Genomic DNA, 26728 nt, shown 5'->3' with positions numbered 1-26728 from the left:
ACACACACACACACACACCACCTAGCCTCCGAGGGCTGCTGTTGAGCCAAGGCTTTACCCGCTCCAACCCCCCACCAAAACTCACCCCCCGTCTTCCATTCAATAAGCCAGCTGTTAAGCCGCACTATCAAGGCAGCCTGTCAAATAATTGGCTTTTTCTCTCCCACCCCCCTTTCCCCTTTTGTGGGGGCCAGGGGCCTTCGTTTGCGGTGAGCCGGAGCGCACTGGAGATAACAAGAGCTAGTGACAAGCTCACAGTCAAAGGCCACGGCGCACAAAAGGGAGCCGCTTGATGAATCATCGACATTGGCAACCTCCCACCCTCCTTCCCCCTTCCCGAGTCCCACCTGTCAATTGCAGATCAATACCAAGCCTCATTTGCAATTCATTATTGCCCGGTTATCTGAGGCGACCCTGTTTACAGTGTGGTTATTGTCGACATTGCTGACGTGTGAGGCCTCTGCAGGCAGCACGCCCCGTAATGACAGTCTTCTTGGCGTGGCTATTTGCATAGGCGGGTAAACACAACCTTGACCCCCTTCCCACGGGGGACAGGTCCAATGCGTCGAAAAAAGAAAAGTATGAGAGTAGATGCAGCGACACACATCAGAGAGATATCCATCGGCAGCCAGCAACAAGAAGCCTCTCTCTCTAACGTGGCACGAGCGTTGGCGTCGTTCACGGCCCCGATCACATGCGACACCTCATTTCAAATGCCATTGGTAAAGGTCGGCATTTACATGTCTAATTTGCGCCTGTCGGATTGAGCGCTGGGGATTATTCCTCGCCATCACTCTAGTCATTTGCACGTTTAGGAGTTCTGGTCCTGAATATCACATGCACAGGAATGTAGCGGTTTTGGAACCGTCGAGAATCAAATGTAATCAAATTGAAGTTGTGATTTGGCGTTTCAAAATGTCATAGGTCCTTTTGTAATTGAAGTGTTAGCCATTTAGATGTGACAAAATGTACATCCGTATAATTGAATGCAGGGGTTTGGTTTGTAAAGCACATTATAGGGGCAGTTGAGAGATTGATTCTAAAGCCATTTCTGCACAGCAGCACTATATGAAATACCATTATCCACGATGACATACACTTTTCAATTTGGTCGTGGGGTTTTTATAGACATGATAGTCATTGCTAATTGAGACCACTAGATATGTTTATCTTCCTGCTAGCAAAAGTGTAGGAAGCTCTAAAAGATAGTTGATACTTCAAGTCTCCCTTGTAAATGTATACTAAACAGTACACCCCCCTTTGCCCTCAGAACAGCCTCAATTCGTCGGCGCATGGACTCTACAAGGTGTTGAAAGCGTTCCACAGGGATGTTGGCCCATGTTGACTACAATGCTTCCCACAGTCTAGTTGGCTGGATGTCCTTTGGGTGGTGGACCATTCTTAATACCCACCGGAAACTGTTGTGTGTGAAAAACCCAGCAGCGTTGCAGTTCTTGGCACACTCAAACCTGTGCGCTTGGCACCTGCAGTACTACCATACCCCGTTAAAAAGCGTGTAAATGTTTTTGTCTTGCCCATTCAACCTCTGAATTGCACACATACACAATCCATGTCTCAAAAATCCTATTTTAATCTGTCCTCCCCTTCATCTACACTGATTGAAGTGGATTTAACAAGTGACATCAATAAGGGATCATAGCATTCACCTGGTCAGTCTGTCATGGAAAAAGCAGGTGTTCGTAATGTTTTGTACACTCAGTGTACAATGTCATATAGAGCTGACGTTGTTCTTGTTGACGTTGTTGTTGTCGTCACCCTCCCCAGGTGAGAAGCCGTTTGAGTGCAAGCTGTGCCACCAGCGATCCAGGGACTACTCGGCCATGATCAAACACCTGCGCACCCACAACGGCGCGTCGCCCTACCAATGCACCATCTGCCTTGAGTACTGCCCCAGCCTCTCGGCCATGCAGAAGCACATGAAGGGCCACAAGCCCGAAGACGTCCCCCCAGACTGGAGGATAGAGAAGACCTACCTGTACCTCTGCTACGTCTGAGGCCTCCAGACGACAGCCTGGGGGAAGGAAGACAGAGGAGGAGGATGGGGCTGAGGAAGGAAGGGGAGGATGAGGAGAAGGAGGAGGAGGAGGAGGACGAGGCCTGTGGCGAAGAAGTCAAGCGAGAAAATCCATGAGATGGAAGCACAGGCGGTTTTTGAATGCGAAGAGAGCGAATGAGCAGAGGGCAAATGTGGACACAGTGAGGAAAAGGGCTGGGCTAGGCGGAGGAAAACTGAGGTTCTGACCGAGAGGACATTTCCCCTTAAAATTCATATGTCATTCAGTACATCTATGTATGTTTTGTTTCGAGTTGTCAAATTGCCTAACACAGAACCCATCGGTACGTCAATGGAGTTGTCCTTAAGTATACCCACAGACTTGAGAGATGTCACCCAAGCCACACCTGGAACTGAACTGATTCTCAAAGGCTATCTGAACCCACACCTCCCCATCATTTTGACCACTGGTTATCCCTAAATGTAGTTTTGACCCTCTCACCTTTCCTGGAATATGAATTGTATCCTACTATAACTTGGGTGGGTCAATGCTCTCATTCCATGACACAGTACTACAGATCCCCTCTTGATTTGATTGGATTAGATTGGACACCAAGTCATGTTCTGCTTGAGGAACATGTCGCAGTTGGCCCCTACCCATCCCATTGTTTACCAGAGTGCTCCAAAATGGAGTCTTCAGACCTGGTGGCACAGAGCACTTAGACCCCTATAGTGGCGTAGTGCCATTCAGATAGCCCCCGAGAATCAGAGCCTAAGGGCCAGACCATGTGGCACATTTCAGCCAGCCCTATGGAAAAATAGCACCATTTGTTGTACTGCATCAGCAGAAGCGAAGTTGAATTTGATTGGGGCACAACACCTTCGTACCCACGCAGAGGGTTGTCTTTTGTACAGCAAGGGAGATGAACAGAGGATGATATTCCCATATCGGTCGGGTTTCAACGGAGCCTCTCGAGAGTCGAACCATGACTGTCACTTTTTTCATCTCGGTATCTTTGGCTCCGCATCATAGTTTATCATAGCTTCATTGCACAGGTAAAGACACATTACGACGACAGTCTCTGTTTGATGTTTATATCAGATATATTTTTGAGGGGTTTGCTCGCTGCGAAGCCGCTGTTCTTTTATCTCTTAAACCATAAATCTCTATACAGCATTAACTGGGGATGTTACATTTTTTTCCCGCTATAGATACTGGACTGATATTAATATACGTTTAACCAGATTATCATCAATTACACTAAGATTTAGTACCTGGTCTGACTCATAACATTTAACTATTTTTTCTCACATTAATAATCTCATAATCTCTATATGCCATTGTGATGGAGACCAAAATGACAAAGGCTGCTGTGGTTTGCTCCAAGGGGTGTTCGTAATGCCTTCATACTGCAATTATAAGGAGATATGGCACTTGTTATAACAGGACATATATACTGTTATGTCGTGTGAAACCATACATGTGACACCAGGTGGAAAATTGTGTTTCATGCGTAATTGTAACAGTGCTATATCAGTTGTCATAAGTGTAAAATATGTTGTTATAAGTAGTCGGAACCTGTTACGACAAGCATTATATCTGTTCATATGGCAGCATAATGAAGACATTATGAGCACCACTGTCAGTTCAGTGTTACCATGGTAATCACATATCTGAATGATTAGCGGGAGAGGGGGGTGGGGGGCTTCACTGATTGGACGAGACATGGCCTGCCCAGCCCAGGGGGCGACCAGTAAGAATACAGAATAAATCAACTCTTTATATATGGTTTTGTTCCTTCGCTTTGTCTCTGTTTCCTATTATGTCTTGATTTAGCTCAGCACATTGTACTTGAATTACCTCGTTTTTTTGTGACCTCATGTGCTTGTGTTTTTATTTCTTGTGTTGTTTTTTTGGTGTGTGTGTGTCCGAAAGCTGCGTTGTTACGCGAGGGAGATGTGACAAAGCAATGTGTACGCGAAAATTAAGTGCCACGGTGAAAAGAGATTTTTATTGTTGTGTATTTTTGTGCATTATTGTTACCAAACTTGGTATTTTTTTTATGAACCTTGCTTGTTGAAAAGCTGGTGGGGTCGGTCATTGTTTAAAAGCTACCTCTAAGTTGTTTTGTTTAAATTTTTGCAAAAGCACATTTATTTTCTGTGTGTTTTGCATTATTGCGTCATTGCAACTTCATCTCATGCTTTCAAGTGTTGATTTATTGTCTTTTCACATCTGTACGTGACATTTATATAAAGGGTAAGAGATGGTAGACATTGTTAGAAAAAAATGAAAATGAAACAAGTGTTTATTCTTCTCTTACAGTCCGCGTCCGTCCCCCCCTTACAGTAATCTTAAGAGAAGAGATTTTAAGGTATGGGGTAAGAGGGATGAACGCAGTAGAAGAAGAAATAGTACTTATAAGAGAGTTTAAAAAAGCATTCAACTTGAAAATATGTGAATAGAATTGTAGTTTTGTAATGTGAAAAAAAGAAGGTCATGTACACAGCGATGTAGTGTGCCCTGGACAATTGGGACTGCAAGTGGTAATCAAAGAAGAAAGGAAGGTTAGGAAAAAAAGAGATCCTCTTGGTCGACAATTTCTCTCAAAGGAGTGTATTCCTGAACAAGAGCCAACAGAGGCAGTTTGATATATAAAAATTGTGATATTTTTGTATTCGGTGTCAGTCCCTTTCCATTTGTCGAGAGTTTCAGCAGGGCAAATATTTGTATTTCTTCTTTTTTTTACCTAGTTTTTTTTCCTCTGGTTTTGAATCTTTTGCCTTGCTCCTCTTTGGTAATGTTGGACGTGTGTGTGTGCGTGTGTGTGTGTGTGTATGTGTGAACATAATGTAGTAAGTGTTGCTTTCTGGATGTCAATGCATTGTAGGTGAAGGACTAAATCTGCCAAAAAAATAAAAGAGATCATTCAAAATGGATGGCTGGGAGGCTGCCGTCGATCAATTAGTACACGTCACTCACAATTTTATTGCCAACATTTAGTTTTTGTACTTTGAAGTGACAAAAAAAGGATGACATGGTCATTGTGGCCCATGGTTGTCTTGCCACTGATTCTCCAACACTGTGAGCTGAGGGGTTTCCCTCGTCCAATTTTCATCCACTATAATAATAACTTCAGTCACCATTCAGAGTGGCAGGCCAGAGAGCCTGAAACGATCACATCACACTTCAATGACTAGAGGTATTCAATCACATGCTCTTATTTTTGTCTGAATGTTTTATACTTTTTTGTGTGTGTGTGCGTGTGTGTGTGTGTGCGCATAAATGAAAGTGTGTATCAATGAAAAATGCACTAATCAGATCAGATACAAAATAAAAACAATGCTCTGCTACTTTTCTCTCGACATGTTGAAAGAAAACACATTGGTATTGATATAGTTCTTCCCTCAATGTTACTCTGATGTTTCTGTAATATCTTTGTGCCTAAAATGGAAATTGTTCAACAAAAATGTCCATCTATATCTGCTTAGTTTCTGTACTTTCAGAAGATAATAAATGGTGTCTCCAGCACTCTAGGGATGTCATGACGAATAGAGATGACCTGATTTTCTGATTTAGAATCAGAAAGGAGCTGTCATCTAGGACTGCTTTAGCCTAAAATTGGTAGTGGGCAAACCACCTTTTGATGTTTAGTTTTTTGTTTTTCGTCTGTAATTGACACTCAAAAGCAATGTAACTCGTTTACGCACAAAAAGCAAGGAAGAAAAATGTCCATAAAATACAGACAATGAAGCATGTCAGTATAAGATTTAAAGATGACAGAATAGTCCCGGGCCATGGAAATAGTATGCATTTTTCTTTTTCAATCTGTTCTGAAGGACATTTGCCTGTTCATTTTGGAAATCAAAGTCAAAGTATGTTTTTTCATTGATAATATTTTGTTGTCAGCAACAGGTTTGCTGAGCAGTTGATGTCCTTCCAACCACTTTGGCAGCTTGTCAAAACCATAGTGTTGCCCCAGCTTAACATTACCACTTTTCTGTGATTAAGTACTTGTTTTTCGAAATTTGCATTTAAAAAATATATTTTTAAAGCTGTACGAAATCATGGCATCCCTGGAGTAGGCACTCTGTGTTTCAGTGTGGTGTTCTAGAACGAGTAGCCATTTTATGCAGTGTTGCCATGCATGTGCCATTTGAGGTCTAAACTAAACTGTTTGAGTAACAAAGCACCAAAACATTGTCTTTTTTATATTGGCACTGAGGACCAATTGCCCTGTCGGACCAAGCATTACAAAGCTTTTTATGTAACAAAGCTTTCTCTCTGTCTTTCTCTGGCTTGTCTGTGATTTTGTTTCTTTCTTCCTTGTTGTGACAGCACAAGTGCCAGTCGAGTTGCTCTGTATTAAGAAAATAGTGTTTTTATGATTTGAATTGTTATAGTTTTCGTCTACCTCAGCACCTAACCTTAGCCTAATCTTAGAAGGTGCCCAATTATTATTTTATTTTTCTCTTTTTTTGTGGTCATTTGTATAAAAATGATTTCATTTGCATTAGAGCTTTGCAAAGGTCCTTTGTCTTTTCCAGCGACGTGCTGTGTCTGTGATCCTGCTTCCCATGTGTGAGTTGTGCCACGGATCCCAGCATCTGTCTGTTGATTTAGAGTGGTTTTTCTTTCAGTTTAGGATCAGACACATCTCTTTGTAACATTTCAGTGTTCTCTGATGGAGTGTAAAAAAAAATAAAAAAATAAAAGAGATTAAATGCTGCAGGTTTTCTTCTCCATGTTGTCACTAAGTACATTTTGTGCCTTCGATAGTGAAAGATAATATTTTTTACATCCTACTAACAGTAGATTGTTTTGTAGTGAACATTTTTTGTATTTTTATTTATGAGTCTCATATGAAAAATAACAATGTTCAGTTGTATACCTTCAATCTGCAGTTAGAAAATAAATAAAAAATCGACTTGAGTTTGTCTGCCTGTTTTCTAATGTGGTGCTTCCCTTCTCTTTCTGGGTGACCCATTCCTGATATACTATGTGGACTCTTCAGGTGCCTACCATACGTTGTTGATGCTAAGAATAATTACAGGTTTACAGAATACACAGCATGTTGGAGAGCCATACAGCAGGTATGTTTTGTTATGCAGAACTGTGAGTGTCTGTCTGGCTGTCTACATGTGTGCTCTTTTGTGTGTTTGTGAGTATGTGAGTGCATCTGTCTGTGTGTGTGTTGCTTTGGAGTGTACGTCGTCACTTTCACTGTTTTCCATTCCAGAGAGTTCCAAGAGCGTCGGCCGCCGGGCTTTCAAAAGCATCTCTGTAAACGGGTAACAACCATGAAGTCTCTTGGAAGACTGATGCTGCGGCTGAAAAATGAAGATGCATAGACTTTCCCCGTGAGATTCTGCCCAGCTTCACCTCCTCTCACATCTGAATGCAGTAGCTTTTCTCATTCAACACTTCTCTCCTCTTCTACACATCCCACTTTTCTGCACACCAAAAAAATATTGGTCTTGATCCTCACCCCTCAGTCACCCCTTTTGTCAATTTCTTTAAGAGCACCAGAGGAACTGGAATTACGGTGATTTGAATAAGTCAGTTGGGCTACGGAGGTAGTACCATATTACACTGGTGATGGGGAAGACACACATTGTACTCACTGCCCAGGTCTTATATGCCTTTAGTCACTTAAGTCCCCTAATGCTAGAAAAGCCTTGCGAAGCAGAAGGTATTAAATCAAGTCCAATAAATTGAGTAATATGCCGCAGCTGCCACTTCTTTGACTAGTGTCCCTATATTCCCTGTGGCTGCTTTGAAATGGCTCTCCACTACCGGAGCTCTGTTGGATATAGTGTGAGTGGGCTGTTAAGTGCAGCACTGACTAGATGATCCACTACAGGAGGCTGATGCGAAGCCATGTTACACTGCATCTGAAGAGGTCATTTGTGTTGGTCACAGCAGCATCCCCTGCTGTTGAGCTGTAGCGAAAAGCCTCTTGAGTAAGAACATGGCCAGTGTTGTGTCTGGAATACATCTACCAGTTAGCAGACAGTAGTGCCATGGGTGGATGTGTTCCGCATGTTGAATGACCAGATAGACATTTTCTAACAGAGACAGTAGTCTGTTGAAATGGAACCGAACGTGTCGGTGCTTGACTCACCAACCATGTCTGTCCTATATTCCTCTCCCATTATGAGGTCATAAATGCTATCATTAGATATGCAGGGCGCAAGCCATTATTGCTGCCGCCCTGCCGCCCTGATCGTTGCTAGAGGGGAAACGAGGCGAGACACAAATGGTTCTGCTTTTCTGCTTGTAGGAAGAGATACAAACATGGCATTAACCAAACTGAGCTGCCCTTTCTAGCTGGGCTTTAGTACTTATGACGCAGCTCACTTTCTATCCATCTTCCTCTCTCTCCAATATATAATATTGTTCTTTATGTATATGCCGTTTATCGGACGGTTTTATCCAAAGCGACTAACAGTCATGCGCGTATACATTTTACGTATGGGTGGCCCCGGGAATCAAACCAACAATCCTGGCATTTGCAAGCGCCATGCTTTACCAACTGAGCCATACAGGACCATCTCGCTCTATTTTCCTCTTTCTATCGTTCTTCCTTCCCCAACTGTCTCACTCTGTTGATTTGGAACCACGTTGCTTTGAAAGGTTTGGGTGGGCCAACTGGACAGACAACATTACACCTCAGAGCAGCACCACAACAGACAGATGAGCAACTTGTCTAGACACTCCAAACACCACAGAACAGACTTAGACATCCTTATTTTCCAAACCACTACCATCACATTCACTTCAACATTATTATTTCAAAGTGCTGTGCTCATTAGACAGGTATTATAATATATAGTATTACAGTATTATAGCAACCTGCATAATAGGGGTCACCATTGTTTCTCCTCCCAGAGATGTGAGCGCTTCTTTCAACTTCCTTATAGCTGACCTAACCAGGTTAATAAAGCCAGGAGAACTCGCCGTCTGTTTCGGCGCAAACAAGAGACCAGAGGTTCTCCTTCGACTCCCCATTATAGCTGGCAGCCCTCTCCCTTCCCAGCATGCTTTGAGGAATATGGGCAGCCTATGCATGCCCTGACCTTTCCCTTCAGAAGGATCCGCTAATGAGGTACCTCTCTTTTGCTATCCACTCCCTCCTCCAACGGCCTCTGCATATCAAACCCAATGTGGCGAGTTGGGCTATCTTGGTTGTTTTAAGGGTATTTGGCGATTTAGGGAAAGAAGGACAGAGTGGGAAACGATCAGCTGTTGCTGATTATGTTCCTTCATGAACAGGACACCATGAGTTTGGTTTGATCCCGGGTCACATGAGCCCAATCAACCAACATCCCCACTCTGCTCTCTATTAGAAACAGAGCAGAGTGGGGATTGTTGGTTGATTGGGCCCATGTGACCCCGGGAGGGGGCGGGGCTTTGTGTGTGTGTGTGTGGGGGGCCAGGGGTCCCATCTTTATGTGCTCTTTGACACCAATATGATCGAATGGATAGAGAAGGTTTCAGATAGTAGGTCTGTTGAATGGAGGGCAAACAGTCTTGTCCAAATCACTGGGATTGTTTTCTCACCTAAGCCTGGCCTGTAGGCGTTAACCTCCCCCCTACCCCAGGCATTGATCCAGCCTCGGAGAGGAGAGCCAAACAATATGACTGCCGCTGTAAATTTACTGTAATACAGCAAGCGACCTGAGCAACATGGAACTGAACTGTTCTGTGTCGTTCATGCTATTGCTGTTGTGGTAGATCTAGTTTTGCATGGTTTTTGTAGTCACTGAACTGGTTGGTGAATGTGTTGGATGAGGATTAAAAAGTTCTGTTCAATGGCCACAATATGAAGTTATAATGCATGACAAAAAATTGTAAGGCCTCAATTATTATAATTTGTAGTTTTGGCATCATCTCAGGATTTTTATTTGTAGTTTATTTAAAGAAGATGTTCTTTATGGAGATGATAACAGAACGAGAGGTCTATAGCTTCATTGCAATTTGGAGTTGTCTTATGAACTAACTTACCTGTTGCATTGTTTTAGTAACACTGGTGTAAAAATGACTTCTCCTCCCTCTGTGTGTGTTCCTGCAACTCCTTAGGGGTAGTACTGGTTAATGCTGGTAATAGGTCCCTCTAGTGTTGATTTAGTGTACTATCGTATATTTGTATAGATGGTAGGCTAAAGTCAGATGTAGGAATAAAACATTTGGTTAACTTTCTAAAAAATTTAAAATTAAAACGTTTGAAAGATATCCCAGTTGGAAGATTCCCATAATCAGGAAATCTGCAATTCTCCCAACAGGATTTGTGTAAAATTGATAGTTACCAGAATTGTGCAGCCCCAGTCCACCCTATTTGGTTTTAGCTGAATTAGTTTCCCAAAAATAGACAAGCTGTTAAAAGTTTGAGATCATGCTTATTTATGGCAATACTCATAAGATTTTCTGTTTTTTTTTATTACCATTTGGAATGTTTACTGTCATTTGTTTTAGAATTGCAGAATAAAGAACAGTGATAGCAGGAGTCAATAAAACACAATTTATACATATCAGACATTTAAGAGATGTTCTTATCCAAGCTTCACACTGATAAACTTCTCTATAGCTAAAAATCAACCCCCATGGGGAATTAAACAGCCAACTGTATCCCTAAACCATTTTATGAGTACATCTTTAACTGTCTATTGAGTGACAAGCACAGAGTCGTTTTCCTCTGTCTGTATCAGCCAGCCAGGCAGAGTACTGAACTAAAAGGCCCCGTCAGGCACAGACCCAGTCCCTGCTGCAGCCTGGATCCTCATTGATTGTATTGGGATCGATGCTACCATTAACTGTGGAACAGTTTTAGGCTTTAATTATGTAGGGTGTCAATGGCATTTATCCTATCAGGGCACACCCGCCGAGTGCATTTTCCAGTAAGGCCAAAATCTTTACGATTAGTACATTAGTGTCAGTCTGCGGGCTAGGGCCATCCCTGGGAGGGATTAATAATACCCATACCACCGCTGGACTAGAGCATGGGGAGGTTAGTGCGGGGCAGAGAACTACTGTGCCACCCTGTGGTTAGTGTGGTGTATTGTAGTCACCTCTATGGCGCCTTAAACCCTAACCGACAATGTCCACATAAAGTGGACAATTACTTTATTTTCACCTCCCATCACTTAAATGTGGACATTGGCCGTATTAAGGAAATTCAGACCTTCAACGGAAAAGCTACAAACAAACTGTGGCCAGGATTCAATTCAAAACCACGCTATAGCCCACTTGACATGTCGGCTCAATTGGAAATTACCTTTAACATCTGCAGCGTTTTCCTTGAATGCGATCTCCGCAAGGGGGAGAACGTGGTAACATTGCCTTTAAAATCTGTTTGGCCTACAAGGGCAATTGGATTGAATCCTGTCTGTCATCATTGTATCCCGATATAATGATGACAGATGGGATTCAATCCAATCGTGCTTGTAGACCAAGCGGCTTTTAAAGGCAATGTTACATATAAGGAACATAATGCATATAAGGAACATAATTCAATTAACTTTAATAGTCACACTTTTCATAATGTCAGAGTGAACACCAGGTGAACGAGTATTGCAGTTACTTTAGCACAAGTTAATATCCTTTATCTATTTAAATGTGATCAACAGCATGTTATATGTTTCATATATTTTATTAACAATATTAACACTATTTAACTGAAGGAGTGAAGTTGATCTTGGAATATACAGACTATGCCATTTAAAAGCAAATGCAAGCAAATCGCAAAACCTCTCCTCCATAAGTAAATAAAGCTTGAAGAGATATAAAAAAACATTATGAAATATGCTTAGAGCTCATTGCTCCCCAACTATATTACACATTATTGGAGATACAAAATCTAAGGTATGGCATTTTTATTTATTTTATGTGCATGGCACCATGTCGACTATTATAAAGATATGGTTTCCTTCACATCAATACAGCTGTTGGTGCACATTAGTAGATGATTTTGAAAAAAAGTGAATAATGCATGAAATATTGTGCCATATAAACTAGCATACTTTATTTTGTAGTTGTATTGTGTGTATTTCGTTGTATTTTAAATGTGTGTGACTGTCCTTGTCTATCAGTGTTTTGTTACTTGTCATGTGTTGTGTTTTTTCTGAAACCCGGAAAGAGTAGCTGTGTCTGCAAAAGCTGGGGATCCAAATAAACAAATATAAATACACCTGTACGCTGACAAAGGATACAATATCTGAACTTTTTCAACAGTTCTTTAGGCCTTTCCTAGGTAATCAAGACCCAAACAATACTCAGAGCAGTAAGATGGACAGTATTAGAAAGGGGCAACTGGCTAAGGGAAATGAGTGTAAACTATACCATCATCCAATCTATCATCTTTCCCCTCGTTCCTCTACTCCCAAGAATTACCCCAGATTCAAACTACCCTCTACTTTACCTCCACCATGAGGCTCAACTAAATAGATCGACCTCAATAAAACGCTTTGTATCAGGCACGCTTTAGCCCTCTATGTCCCCTTCTCCACAGTAAGGCCCTCCACCTTCACCGTCAGGCCCTCCTCCACTGTGAGGCCCTCAGGCATACTGCCACACGGACCAGAGGGTCCCCAGGGTGATGCTGTAGGCCAGCATGGCCACCAGGTAGACCCTGAAGAGCAGCACGTCCAGCACGTAGCCCACCTGCAGCCACTCCTTGGCGATGTCCCGGGACTCGTCCCTCTTCTCCAGGAAGCCGCGGATAGATGAGATTTCCTGCAGGATGTTGTCCATGACGGGCGGCGTGTTGTCACGCACCACAGACAGGCCCCCCAGACCCCGCTCCATGATGTCCCCGCCACCACGGCCGCTCTCGCAGGTGTGGTGAAGGTGGTGGTGGTGGTTGCATCGAGCTGCAAGGGGTCACACAGGGAGAGAGTGTGGGGGGGGGGGGGGGGGGTCATATAACACGATTTATTTGTATTTTGAGTATCCAATGTTGTGTTGAGCTTGTGGAGCTAAATGTATATATTGGCTCAAAAAGACAGACATTTTACAGTATATTGACTATTTCCAAAGTGGGAAAACAAAACTGTAAATGTATATTTGTATCCTTTTCTCTCTCTCGCTCTACGATAGGTGTCGTAATGCTGCTGCATTTTTTTCAATCAATGAATACTGCTGAGAGAATTCTATAGTGCCTTAGATCCTTCAGCTCCCCATGATCTACTGCCCAGGTCTTTCTTGTCCCTCTCCCTCCCTTCCTTTCTCCTTCCCTTCCTTCCTTCCTGCCCCTTCTTTCATACCCTTCTTCCTACCCAACCCTCCTGTAGATGAATTACCTGGGCTGATGTTGTTCTCTTTGTAGTGGCCCAGATGGTCGGAGTCCCTGGACAGCATGGAGCACAGGCTGTGTTTGTTGCGGATGCAGAGGAGGACTGTGGCCCGCTCCAGTACCAAGTGTTTGAGCCACTGGGGTACGTGGGGCTGCAGGTCCTGCTTATGCACCAGTCGCACTATCAACACTGTCTCTGTCAGGCTGATCACCAACAGGGCCATGCACACTACAAAGTATACACCTAGAGAGAGAAGGAAAGATCGATATTACCTCTGCACACTGCAAGTACAGCCCAAATGGCATCCTATTCCCTATGTAGTACACTACTTTTGATCAGGGCCTTTTGACCAGGGCCCCAACAAACATTAGTTCTTCACCACTTACTGAAGCTTGCAATCCCAACCTTAATGACATCTCAGCCAATAATGCACCAGCTGCATTTCCAGTGGTGTAAAAATACTTCAAAGTACTACTCAAGTATTTTTTGGGGTGGTATCTGTACTTTACTAGTTATATTTTTTTACTTTTACCCCAATATATTTCTAAAGAAAATATGTACTTTTTGCTCCCATAGATTTTCCCTGACACCCAAAAGTACTTGTTTAATTTCAAATGCTTAGCAGGAGAGGAAATTATCAAATTCATGAACTTATCAAGAGAACATGTGGTCATCCCTACCGCCTCTGAAATGACGGACTCACTAAACACAAATGCTTCATTTGTAAATTATGTTGGAGTGTGCCCCTGGCTATCTGTAAACAACATCAAAACAAGAAAATCATACCGTCTGGTTTGCTTAATATATTTGAAAGGATTTATAGCGTTTACTTTTGATGCTTAAGTATATTTAAAACCGAATAATTTTACACTTTTACTCAAGTTGTATTTTATTGGGTGGCTTTCACTTGAGTCATTTTCTATTAAAGTTCCAATGCAGCTGTTTTTATCTCAACATCAAATCATTTCTGGTTAATGATGAAGTACCTTACTAACCACGTTTCCATCTGCAGTTTTTATGCGAGTAAAGTCATACCGTAAAAAAAAAGAATCAGGACAGCTGTGATGGAAACCGGAAGTTTCGGTCCAATTTTTTAAATACAGACAGATAATTTGTTTGTCCGACATGGTGGGATCTTTTTGTCTGTAAAAAATTACTTATGCGAGAAATGGTGGTGGAAATGCCTTTATGAGCAAATATTGACATAATAACCATTATACCAAAGTAAACTTGGAGTCACGAGATGATTTGTTGTGTGATCCTCCAACTATGGCTCGGGGAAACCATGCAGTTTATTAATCTACAGATTTAAATAAGTGATGAACTTCACAAGGTGGTGAAAGTGCAAGGTGATGAGCTTGATGCTCATTTCCAATAAATATCAAGGGTCTTATTCTGGTGATATGAAGATTGATGCTTGACTGCCATTTGACAAATACAAATATTCTCACTATTATCCATAATACTCTCATCATGTATACTAGCCTACCCGCACAGCCTAACCGCACTGTATCTGCGAACTGTTGCCTAGAGTGTACGTAACACCAAAGTAGGCACATTTGCTATTTAACGCAACCGTTTTTGTGACAAAACTATCAGTTGAGTTGAAAAGGCGATGGAAACACATTGAACTTTCGATTTTTATTCGGTACAAGAAAACGAAAAATTACATTTTGTGTGCTCTACGTCATCACGCACTGATTTATCCACAAGTTTGTTCGGAGGAAACGCCACTGGTGGGAAAATGTGCAGATTTTCTTTATGCAGATTTTTGAATATTTGCATGAAAGTCAATCTCCAACTGGATGGAAAACTAGCTACTGTGATTGTTTTCAATTAAAATGGTAAAAAAAGAAACAAATAGCTTTTTAGCTAAGAGCAAATTCTCAAGCAAGAATTTGAGTGGGGAAAACAGAAATTTGCCGTTATTGCCAGAGAGGTTTGGAACTCTTTCTTATTGGTCTAATAACTAATTTACCGCATGGTGATGTCATCGTGGAAGGCCAAAATGTCCTCCCACCAAAACAGGCTGACATTTCAGGCTTTTCAAACAGCTCTTACACTAAAAGGGCATTATCATCCTTTTCACAATTTCAGGGTATTATTCCAACCTCATAGTATGTAAATGTATATAAAACACAGGTAAATCATGTTTTTGACTGCACTGGGACTTTAAGATATCCTTGCTTTTACTCAAGTATGACAATTGGGTACTTTTTGCACCACTGCGCATTTCTCTATCTGACCTATGAGCGGCGTCCCGATGGCGGTGGCGGGCAGCGTGTCAGAGACGATGATGAGGAAGACGGAGTAGCCCAGAAGCAGGGTGATCTTGAAGGACACCCGCTCTCCACTGTCCGGAGGGAGATAGAAGCCCACCAGGTCCATCACCATCAGGAAGATGCTGGGCAGCAGCAGGTTCACAGTGTAGAACAGAGGTCTGCGTCGGATCACCACCTGATGACGTTCATCATCAATAGAGCAGTAATTAACATAAATTAGTCATGAATAGGTATGTACGCACTTCCACATCTATAGTAGTTACAGATATCTGGCAGAACAATGTTTTGATGGTAGACAACAATATACCCACAAGTTCTAGCAATGACCCTGAAAGTGAGGTGGGAGTGCAGATTCTATAGATCACCTATAGATCCTCAGTCATATACTTTTGTTAATTTTCAGAAAAGTAAGCCTGTTTTCTTTTTATGACGCATAAGAAAAACAGCCATTCTCAATACATATTTAATGCAGCTCAAGATGTTATGATAAAGCCTCTTGCAGTAGAGGTCAAAGTAAATATCCTCATATAGTTATATATTATAGTATCTAGTATATCTTCTCACTGAAGGTCTTGCCTTTGTCAGGTTCAGTTGGCTTTTAATAAATGGATTAAGCGAAGATATTGTGTACATGTAGGTGTTGAGGGGGTTTTGAATCATTGAAAAGTATACCATACTGCATATAATTTTAACAGGTGTAGATACTTGCTAAATTGATGTGGTGATCTTTGCCAACCCTATATTGTGCTCTTTTAACTATTGCCATTTATTTAATCATCACGCACAGGGTTGCAAGAAAACTTTCCCCAAATTCCCAGGTTTTCCAGAAATCCTGGTTGGAAGATTCCTGGAATCAGGAGGGAATAAGCACAAAAACCAGGATTTATGGAAAACCTGGGAATTTGGGGAAAGTTTTTTGCAACAAAAATGTTGCAACCCTAACCATTCTTCTACTTGACTAGGTCAGTCATTGCCAAATAATATATTTCCATAACCTGTCTTGAATACATATATACAAGGTAATGAATGATTATATTATGCACACTCACATTGAACTTCATCTCTGCATAGGAGTCAATGTTGTCCAGACTGAAGCGCTTGTATTTAGACAGGACATGTAGCAGCTCCCACTCCCCCTGGTTCATGAAGACACTCTTGTCCACCTTGAGTTCCTCTGCGCTCCTCATCAGTTTGAGATCAATGTCATTAACTACAGACACAGAGGAGACAGAGACCAGTGGGTTCAGATCAATGTATATTATGTAATGGACATTATCAACTGTACCCTGCCACAGATTATTTTGTCGTTTTTTAGCGGGGTGAAAATGGTACGTAGCATCTGGCACCGATGACATAGAAGACATTTATATTGAGGTTATTTTGAAACAAAAGTAGAAGACAAATTACATCTGTTCTTCCTAATTCCAGAAACTATCAAGATGGAAGTAACAAAACAATAGAGGACTAACACTGACTGAGGGCATGAAAGGGCATTCTTACCTGGTACTTATGTGCAGTTGTCTACAGTACTTAAGTAAAAATACTTTAAAGTACTACTTAAGTAGTTTTGGGGGGTATCTGTACTTTACTATTTATATTTTTGACAACTTTTACTTTTACTTCATTACATGAAAATAATGTAGTTTTTACTCCATACATTTTCCTTGACTCAAAGTGTTGGCGTCGGCCGCTGGCTATCCATAAACTACAAAAAAATAAGAACATTGTGCCGTCTGGTTTGCTTAATATAAGGAATGTGCAACGATTTATACTTTTACTTTTGATACATAAGTCTATTTTTTTGCAATTAAATTTACTTTTGGTCCTTAAGTATATTTTAAACCAAATACTTTGTATTTTACTCAAGTAGTATTTTACTGGTTGACATTCACTTTTACTTGAGTCATTTTCTATTAAGATATCTTTACTTTTACTCGAGTATGACAATCGGGTACTTTTCCCACCACTGCTGTATGTGCAGTTGAAAAGCCTTACCTCACATGCAAATTACTATACAACTAAATAATACATGTCTTACGGGTATGGAGCCAGCTCTGAAAGGTCAGGCTGCAGTTCTGGACGTCGAAGGGGAAGTTGTAGATGTTGAGAGTGCAGGCGGTCACCACCTGGATAGGCTTGTAGTTGCGCACTAGTCCATAATGGGTCACGTACACATAGGGAATGTCCGGAGACTTCCCCACATCCACACTGAGAGATTACGAAACACAACAACTCAAAGCAAAAAGATGCGAAAAATACGTTTGTGGCTGATTCAAACAACTAATATTTTAGCGTAGGCTAACTCACACTTTACACTTTACTTTTGTAATGCTTTATCAAAGTATCCAATTTTGTCAGTTTACATCAGAAGATAAATTATACTCTTTTATACAGAATTTATTTGACTAAAATGATGTTATCTGTATGGCCTCATGCGTTGTCCTACCACCACAATAACGAAACACTGTAGGCTACTTACAACTCGTTGATTAGTATGTCAGGCACCCACACATTCGCAGTCGGTATGGACATTTGATTCACATCATCAAAGTCCTCTGGGTTCCATACCAAGAATTCGTCTGTCCATTCCTGATAAAGACTTATAGCATTATTTCCTGATACAGAGTTATAGCATAAGCACAATAAGCATGGTCTAGTATTAATAATTCATTAATGAATTAATAAGTATTGTATAACGGCTTATAACTAGTTCTGCTGTATTTTTAGGAATGTTTTAAATGCTTGGAAACTTTTTCAACAAAATCCATTAGTTTAAATAGTTATTTTACTGTTACAAATAGTTATGTCTTACCTGCCTGTACCATATATATGTTGTCAGAACCTGGTTCTTCTCATCCTGTTGTAAAACACAGCAGCACACAGAGGAAATAGTGAAGATCTACAAAGGCGACACACTATTAGCTCAGTATACTGAACTCTTCTACTATGTGATTTATACGACATACCACACTGAGGATAGAGTACACCATAAGGTCGATGGCCACCATTGTGCAATTTCGCCAGTTACGCACGGGTCGCACACCCTTCTTGTACCCAGCACTCAAGTATTCGGAGAGACGTACCAAGGTGGCATTGGCAAAGCGTCCGGTATTATTGCTCAGTTTCTTGACTAAAACAAGTAAAACACATTGTTACAACATACGGATTTAAACATAATGCTATCCACTAAAATGCAACATATTAAGGGTTGTACAATTATTATGTTGTGTTAGCCTATAGAAAATAGCAACCTCCGTCAAAAACGCCACAGCCTATATGGAATGATTTACCTGTGCAGGCTCTCGCGGTGCCTTGAATCAGAAGCAAGACCAGCGCTGTCCAGAGTGCTGAAACTCTCATTGTGACCAAAGTTTCACTTCACCGCCTTAAGCTTGCCAATAATGAGCAGCGCTCAGCTTTGAGATGTAGCGGTCAACTGGCGCCGCCCGAGACCCATATTCAGGATTGTTGACTGTAGCCCAGTGTCTACTGTATCATATATTAGTTCAATTAAGTTTCCTGCATTCTGGATAAGGCTGGTTTAGCCAGCTGATGTAACTATGAATATGAGGGTGTGTCCATCGTTAATGTGATGATGGGGATTGGAATCAGTGGTGGTTATGTCACCACCTAGCCTGAGCAGATAACTCCGAGCAATCATACTATTTACAGTATCTGATCGTGTAGCCAGATGTCTCTGTCCGGATCAAGTTTCATGTGGGATATTGGCATTTTTCCTTCAAGTCAATCCTCAATATCTTTCATACCGTGGGGAAATGATTAATCTCTATAAAATTCCAAACACAGTATGATGTAGGCCAAGTCTATCATCTAGTTGTATGTAACCTACAACTGCGTTAAGACATTGATTTCCTGAACATACAGAAAATTATAGGCCTATTTTCTCTTGAGCTTGCTTTTCAACATTGGCATATGGGAGGTCAAGTGCAGATCGGTTTTCTCTTCTCTCACTAACAAGACCGAACTGACATTTGATACTGATGTTAGACATCATTTTGTTCATTAGGTTAGCCTATCATTGAAATCAGTTGATATCTTAAACTGTGTATGTTGGGGAAATACGTACTGTAAGCTATAAAACAAAATAGAGAGTCGTACACGTATATATAACTCCCAGTAATTTATTGGGTAAAATGCCAACATTTCAGCATCACTGTGCCTTCTTCAGGGTAATGATATTACACTAAATAATTTTCTCTGGGTGTGCGCCAGCTCATGCTTTTAATTAGGGGAAACATGTACTGAAATCTACAACAACATTGAATTTATGACTTTTATTATGTGATTGGACGAGATAACACTATTGTAAAAATAATGTCCATTTATGACACACACAACAACACTTGAAAATATGTAGTCTCTTTTATTAAAGATTAACATTGCAGGCTATGTTAAAAGCGTACAGGTGTATTAAGAGCAAATTAGCCATTTTCTTTGCAATAAACATTTACTCACTGTACTGGCTGGAGACTTTGATATGATTCTAAAACATCTATATCCCTGTATAACACCAGCTAAAAACAGGATAAACAATCAAACCAAGAGCCACAGCTGATTTAAAAAAAACTTGCAACAGGACTTGCTTGATATGATGGGGAATAAGAAGTTACATCACAAGTATGAATGTACAACATAACATTACAGCAAACAATAACCATTATTCATTTCTCTCCTCAACTCAGGGGTGGCCATACAACCGGTTGTAATGTGATCTGCTCAAAGAAAAATGTCTGCTGTTCAAGTGAAAATTCTATTTACAAAGATTGTTCCCAGCCAAGGGTTTTATGAGTAGCTCATGTGTCTTTTTATGACTATCAGTGAGCCAACAGGGAATGCAGTTGCCTAAGCTTTGAATTTGCTTTATTGATTTGGTACGAGTTTCAGGGGATTATGGTGATTCAAGTTAATGTGGAATAACATCACATTGACGTTACGGAACGTGCCCGGAGAATAGGAGTAAGATATCTTTTTATGAAGATCTTCAGTTGAAGGAATATGTTAATAGATCAGCCCATATTGATTTATGGGCACCATCTTCCAATTGTACATGGGAATACAGTGTTCACTCAATAGCTTCTAGCTACAGTATCAAAAGAAAGGGGGAGAAAAGGGATCACGTCGCCCTCATCAATAACCCTAAAAAGACTTAAAAATATTAATTTTTCTGCAATAAAATGTTCTCTCCTCATGCCGATAACACTTGAACAACAATTCCTCCTCTCCTCATGCAGAGCTCCAGCTGGCCCACAGTAGCAGCAGAGTGCTGGCGTAGACGACCAGGATGAGCAGGTAGACTCGGAAAAGAAGGATGTCCACCTTGCAGCAGAGGGCCACCCAGTCGGCCTGGGCCGAATCGTCACTCTCCCCTTCTTGCAGGTAAAGTCGCAGGGCCACCACCTCCTGGAGCAGCCTCTCCAGCTGTGGAGCACTCTCCTGGAGCTCACTCAGGGACAGTAGGTCCTCCTCTGGAGCCAGGTCAAACTCATAGCCTGGAGGGACAACATGAACTGTAAGTGGGGTGATAAAGGGTGATGATGGGGTTGGACAAATTAATGTCCAAAGAGAACAGATCTATTTGTTTCCCCAAAAACAAGACTTTGTTGCTACATCGCAATCTTATCAAGGTAAATTATTAGGTGTATGTGTAGACATACTGTAAAGATGTATAATGTATATGATTAATTTGATGTTAACACAGAGGAAGCTAGAGATGTTGTCAACATGTAAACGTGTCAGAGCTGGCCATTACAAATGAAAGAAAATCAGAAATCTGAGGTAAATAAATCTGTGATAAGTTAGGAAAACAACCACCTGCTACGTGTTTGTTTCTCATACCTAGTCATTCTCTTATGTCCTATGACCTAGAAATACAAAGCTTCTCAACAACACAGCCTCCCTCTCACCCCCACACTGATCCACGTCGACCAGCGTTTTGACAGAGGTGAAGTTGCTTTCGAGGAAGGTCTGGCTGGACGAGCCGTACTTGTCAAGGAGGCAGGCGGACACTGACATCTCCTTGACCTCCTTCTCGTTGTGGTGGAGGAGCTTCACCACAAAGATGGAGATGGATAAATTCAGCACAAGCAGCGCCATGCAGACCGCAAAGAACACACCTGTAGGATGGAGAACACCAAACATCAACAACACCTGTTAGAAAAGGACAAGTCGTCTTTTTTCCCCAAGACATGTCTCAAGATGTCTTCATAAATATGTCTCAAGACATTTCACAAAGCATTGGCCATGGCTGGGTATGAATGGCATGCTTGGTGTGTCAAACAATATTAGAGAAAGTTCAAAACAAAGATGAGGAAAAGAGCTGGTGTAGGATACCTATGAGTGGTGTTCTGATGGTGGTGGCAGGCATCTCGTTCATCAGGTTGACCCTGAAGACAGTGTAGCCCAGGAGGATGCTGGTCTTAAAGGTGATACGGGTGCCACTGTTGGGCGGCAGATAGAAGCTGATGATGTCCACCACCATGAGGAAGATGCTGGGGATGAGCAGACTCACCACGTACAGCAGGGGGCGCCGGCGGATCAACACCTGACCAGTGGGGGGGGGCAAGATGAAGAGAGAGAGCGGGAAAAAGTGAGAGCGGGAAAGAGTGAGCGAATTTGACTTTGATTGATTTCAACTCACTTTCCTCAACTGAACCCACAAGAAAACTCTATTCGATAGTATTACCCTCCTATTCTCCTCCGGTGCCCAAAAACACACAAATCCCCTCAACAACCACTTTTACAATGAGCCATAGTGTAAATGTAACCCAACCAGCCCTGCTGGATAGACACTCCATCATTAAGTGCCCTCCTGAGCTGAATGTAGAACAGCAGCCTTGCCTAGCCTATCTTCGCAGACCCACCTGCGCAGGGCCAAGAGCCCATTTCTCTGGCAGAACAAGACGGCCATTGATCAGCTGCCACAGAGACAGCCTCATTATGGTGCCTCTCTCTCTCAGCATGCTGGACGCGCCTCAGCCTCATCTATTAGCATTAGCGCTTAATCCCGTCTGTGAAGCCCTGGCTGATCCCTCTAACTTCCTCACAGCAGGAGGACAAGGAGGATGGGATGGGAAAAAAACGACTGTCGCTACTCAATCTGCTTTAGTTGTCATTGTACAGTCACATTCTCCCTACAAGAGAAGTGTGTACTTTTTTGTTGCATAGACACCAAACCGTTTAGAAAATCCCACTATCACACCTATTCACATATTCTATATTTACCGACTGGCTGGATATGCATTGCTGTGTAAATCGATACAGATGGCACTAGACGTATAGGTCATATTTGTATTATTTAAATGACTTTCATTCAAATCAAGTATCTAAAGGGAAACAAAGAGATATCTGTTAAAAGGTAGGCACACACGTTGAACTGGATGTGGGCGTAGTCTCTGTCGTCCAGGCGGAGATGCCAGTAGCGGGAGGGTACAGACAACAGCTCCCACTCGCCATCGTCCATAAACGACTTCTGATCATTTGCGATCTCCTCCGCACTCCTCCACAGTGTCAGGTTCACCTCATTCACTGCATACACAATGGTAAAGGTCAAGGGACGGAGTTTAAGGACACAAGCCTTAATGACACTCAGTCAATATGACCTGCTATTGATTTGATATTTATATCAAATGATTAACTACTGTAATTTACTAAATACTGTATGTATGATAGCCTAATGCATGCATTTTGTCAATGAAAAGATATTCCATTACTATTTTGCACTTCTAATTGTGTGTTACTGCCACGTCATCCATCGGTGCAGATCCAGATGTGTAGTCATTTGACTGGGTAGCTACGTTAGCATGTTTACATCTCTCTAGGCTAACCTGAGTGAAGCCAGCTGCGGAAAGTCAGAGTGCAGTTCTGCTTATCGAAGGGGAAGGCGTACAGCTCCAGGTCACATGCAGACACCACCTGGATGGGTTTGTTGTTCTTCACCATCCCGGACGAGTTGACATACAAATAGGGGATGGCAGGGGACTCCCCTACATCCACACTAACAGGGGGAAGACCACAGACTTATGGGTAAGATGGGAGTTCCAGCTGCTTACAGTATGTTGAACATGAGACACTGACCCCAACATGCTGACCAGACCGCGTGTGCGCCATTGTGTGCATGTTAATTTTGTCCATCCACACCAGACACAATCAGGACACTCAGGTTGAAATATGAAAACAAACTCTGAACCAACTATATTCATTTGGGGACAGGTCGAAAAGCAAACATGTATGGTAATTTAGCTAACTAGCTTGCTGTTGCTAGCTAATTTGTCCTGGGATATAAACATTGGGTTGTTATTTTGCCTGAAATGCACAAGGTCCTCTACTCTATTAATCCACATATAAAAGGGTAAACCGAGTTTGTTTCTGGTAATCCCTCCTCCTTCAGGCTTCTTCTTCTTCATTGGACTTTATATGGTGGTTGGCAACCAACTCTAAGGTGTATTACCACCACCGACTGGAGTGTGGACCTCAGTTCATCTTTCAATAACCCACATGGGTGAGGAGATGGGAGAGGTGGGACTTGCAGTGCATCAAGCAACACTAATAGAACCAAGTTCTATTTTAGCGCCTGGATGCAATGATTTAATAACATGTATGTGTAAATGTATTTTTCAACGCACGAGTGGTCAGCATGTTAGGGTCAGCACACTTGTCTGTCATTTTAAAGTAAAAGGCCAAATATTTAACATTTCTGAAAAGAGTCTGAGGGTATTGAGTAATGTGAGGGTATTGAGTAATCCAATGACATGTTATGTAATTTGAACAGGAATACATACGGTGTCAAATCTTACAATTCACTGATGATGAGATCGGGCACCCATATAGCGTCAGAGGACAGGGAGATCTCAGTGATCCCGTCAAACTCCTCGGGGTCCCACACCAGGAACTCATCGGTCCAGATCTGACATCACAAACGGGAAACGCATCACAAGACCATTCATATGAAGTACATGACAGATGGGTGCATGACTGTTTTGGCATTCAACAACGCAATTGTTGCATGCCAAACAAGGTTGAAGTTGCATTTGTTGAAGCAGGCTCCCTGTCTTCAAAACAGACATGTTATACAGTGCCTTCAGAAAGTATTCATACCCCTTGACTTATTTTGTGTTATAGCCTGAATTTTTCTCTCACCCATCTACACACTACCCCATAATAGCAAACTGAAAACATGTGTTTAGAAATGTTTGTAAACGTATTGAAAATGAAATACAGAAATATCTAATTTACGTAAGTATTCAAATACATGTTAGAGTCATCTTTGGCAGTGATTACAACAGCTGTGAGTCTTTCTGGGTAAGTCTCTAAGATCTTTGCACACCTGGATTGTACAATATTTGCCCGTTATTGTTTTCAAAATTCTTCAAGATCTGTCAAATTGGTTGTTGGTCATTGCTAGACAACCATTTTCAAGTTTTGCCATATATTTTCAATCAAATTTAAGTCAAAACTGTGACTCAGCCACTTGAGAATATTCACTGTCTTCTTGGTAAGCAACTCAAGTGTAGATTTGGCCTTGTGTTTTAGGTTATTGTCCTGCTGAAAGGTGAATTCATCTCTGTGTCTGATGGAAAGCAGACTGAACCAGGTTTTCCTCTAGGATTCTGCCTATGCTTAGCTCCATTCTGTTTATTCTGTTATCCTGAAAAACTCCTCAGTCCTTGAAGGAAAATTCCACCCAAAAACTATCTTTTGGTATTTGTTTCATTAGTCCATTGTTGATATAGTACCAAACGGTTTTGCTTGTCAGCAATCAAGTTTTTAATATATGTAACTTTCAAAATACGTATTTATATGTTTTGAAAGTTACATACAGTATCTTGAAGACTTGATTGCTGACAAGCAAAACCGTTTGGGACTATCATTAACACCAATAGAAGACGACAATTCATACCAACCTGCCGGTACCAAATGCTTGTGGTTACTTGCTGGGTCTTTCCATCCTGTAAAAAGTAGATTTGTATTATATTTTTGTGTGTAAATTGTTTGGGCAGATTATTGAAATGTTTAGATACAAATGGTAAAAATGTATTTATTGAAACAAGATTAACATTTCACACAAAAATAAAAATCGATAATTTTGACAATGTTTTAATTTCTTGTGTTACATATTACCAGAAGTATGGCAGGTAATTGTATTGTATTTTATATTTAAATAATGAAGGATTTAGATAAGGCCGTATAGAGTTATTTTTCTTTACCACATCAAGGACCGACTGCAGTATGAGGTCTATGTGGATGAGTGTGGGTCTGGTCCAGTTCTGAACAGGTCTCACTCCACAGTCGTATTTACGCAGGAGGGTCCTGGTGAGCTGGTTCAGAGCAGACCTCTTGGGTTTATCTGCTACCTGTTCAGCTAGAGGGGCTGAATGGAAGTCAAGTAGTAAATCAATCATATGAAATTCAACTCATTGATATATAGGGTTACAAAATGTTCTAGAGTTTTTCAAAAATGTCCAGGTTTTCCAGAAATCCTGGTTGGAGCATTCAGAATTTCCTGCTTATTCCCTCCCGTTTCCAGGAATCTTCCAACTGGGATTTCTGGGAAAGTTAACTAAATTGAGCAACCCTATTTCTATCAAAATAAAACGCAAACCCTGTCCATCTTGTATATGACAAAAGTCTACCTGAAAATGATGATTATTATTATAATCATGATTATTGTGTCTCAACATGATTATTGTGTCAAAAATGTTAATTTAAGACCATTAATTCAATGTGCTATGTTTACAGACATTGTGACATGTCTCCACAATGGTTAACTCCACTACTAAGAATGAAAAACATGTATATTAAACGTAATGAAGAAACATATTATTATTAAATAAAACATATTTTCAGATTGGGTTGCAAAATTCCAGTAACTTTCCCCAAATTCCCGGGTTTTCCAGAAATCTCAGTTGGAATATTCCTGGAATCAGGAAGGAATAAACAGGAAATCCAGGAATCCTCCAGCCAGGATTTCTGGGAATTTTGAGGAAATTATCGGAATTTTGCAACTCTAGTTTCAGAGTTGGTTAAAACCCTGAGATTCAAACGGATAGACTGTCTGTGATCATACAATTGGATTTACAGGATAGGAAGCTCCAAGAAGGGTTGCATTAAGTCATACATTTGC

At 41.3% G+C, this 26728-nt stretch overlaps 3 protein-coding genes across 5 annotated transcripts in view; 1 reads left to right on the top strand and 2 right to left on the bottom strand.

Moving 5' to 3' along the window:
- Positions 1–6947, top strand: part of LOC129819034 (zinc finger and BTB domain-containing protein 16-A-like) — a 125531-nt gene extending 118584 nt beyond the window's left edge. For all 3 annotated transcript variants that reach the window (XM_055875559.1, XM_055875541.1, XM_055875549.1), the window contains exon 7: positions 1786–6947. In XM_055875559.1, coding sequence (XP_055731534.1) covers positions 1786–2015 — 230 coding nt within the window. In that variant the 3' untranslated portion in view covers positions 2016–6947. The remainder of the gene's footprint in view (positions 1–1785) is intronic.
- Positions 6948–10269: 3322 nt separating this feature from the next.
- Positions 10270–19159, bottom strand: htr3a (5-hydroxytryptamine (serotonin) receptor 3A). Its single transcript, XM_055875529.1, has 9 exons — positions 18879–19159; positions 18555–18718; positions 18401–18445; positions 18068–18177; positions 17627–17796; positions 16638–16798; positions 15553–15763; positions 13313–13549; positions 10270–12883 (listed from the first exon to the last, which is right to left on the bottom strand). The coding sequence occupies exons 1-9, from the start codon at positions 18946–18948 to the stop codon at positions 12570–12572; spliced, it is 1482 nt and encodes a 493-aa protein (XP_055731504.1). The 5' UTR covers positions 18949–19159; the 3' UTR covers positions 10270–12569.
- An 842-nt stretch (positions 19160–20001) lies between these two features.
- On the bottom strand, positions 20002–26006 carry LOC129867084 (5-hydroxytryptamine receptor 3A-like). The gene is made up of 7 exons (XM_055940249.1): positions 25812–26006; positions 24402–24511; positions 23433–23602; positions 22976–23133; positions 21940–22150; positions 21513–21722; positions 20002–21098 (listed from the first exon to the last, which is right to left on the bottom strand). The coding sequence occupies exons 1-7, from the start codon at positions 26004–26006 to the stop codon at positions 20833–20835; spliced, it is 1320 nt and encodes a 439-aa protein (XP_055796224.1). The 3' UTR covers positions 20002–20832.
- Between the last annotated feature and the right edge of the window lie 722 nt (positions 26007–26728).

This window comes from Salvelinus fontinalis, chromosome 2 (genome assembly GCF_029448725.1).
Source record: "Salvelinus fontinalis isolate EN_2023a chromosome 2, ASM2944872v1, whole genome shotgun sequence".
Lineage (NCBI taxonomy): Eukaryota > Metazoa > Chordata > Actinopteri > Salmoniformes > Salmonidae > Salvelinus > Salvelinus fontinalis.
Note: the sequence above shows the minus strand (reverse complement) of the source record. Positions and strands in the feature narration are given on the sequence as shown.

Coding starts and splice junctions, on each gene's coding strand:
- htr3a (XM_055875529.1), bottom strand. CDS start 18,948: ATGAGAGTTTCAGCACTCTGGACAGCGCTGGTCTTGCTTCTGATTCAA. Junction 15,764..16,637: donor ATGCAGAGATGAAGTTCAAT/GTGAGTGTGCAT, acceptor GAACGTCATCAG/GTGGTGATCCGACGCAGACC. Junction 13,550..15,552: donor CATCGGGACGCCGCTCATAG/GTCAGATAGAGA, acceptor TTCTCTCTCTAG/GTGTATACTTTGTAGTGTGC.
- LOC129867084 (XM_055940249.1), bottom strand. CDS start 26,006: ATGATTGATTTACTACTTGACTTCCATTCAGCCCCTCTAGCTGAACAG. Junction 23,603..24,401: donor GATCTCATCATCAGTGAATT/GTAAGATTTGAC, acceptor TCCCCCTGTTAG/TGTGGATGTAGGGGAGTCCC. Junction 22,151..22,975: donor ACGCCCACATCCAGTTCAAC/GTGTGTGCCTAC, acceptor CCCACTGGTCAG/GTGTTGATCCGCCGGCGCCC.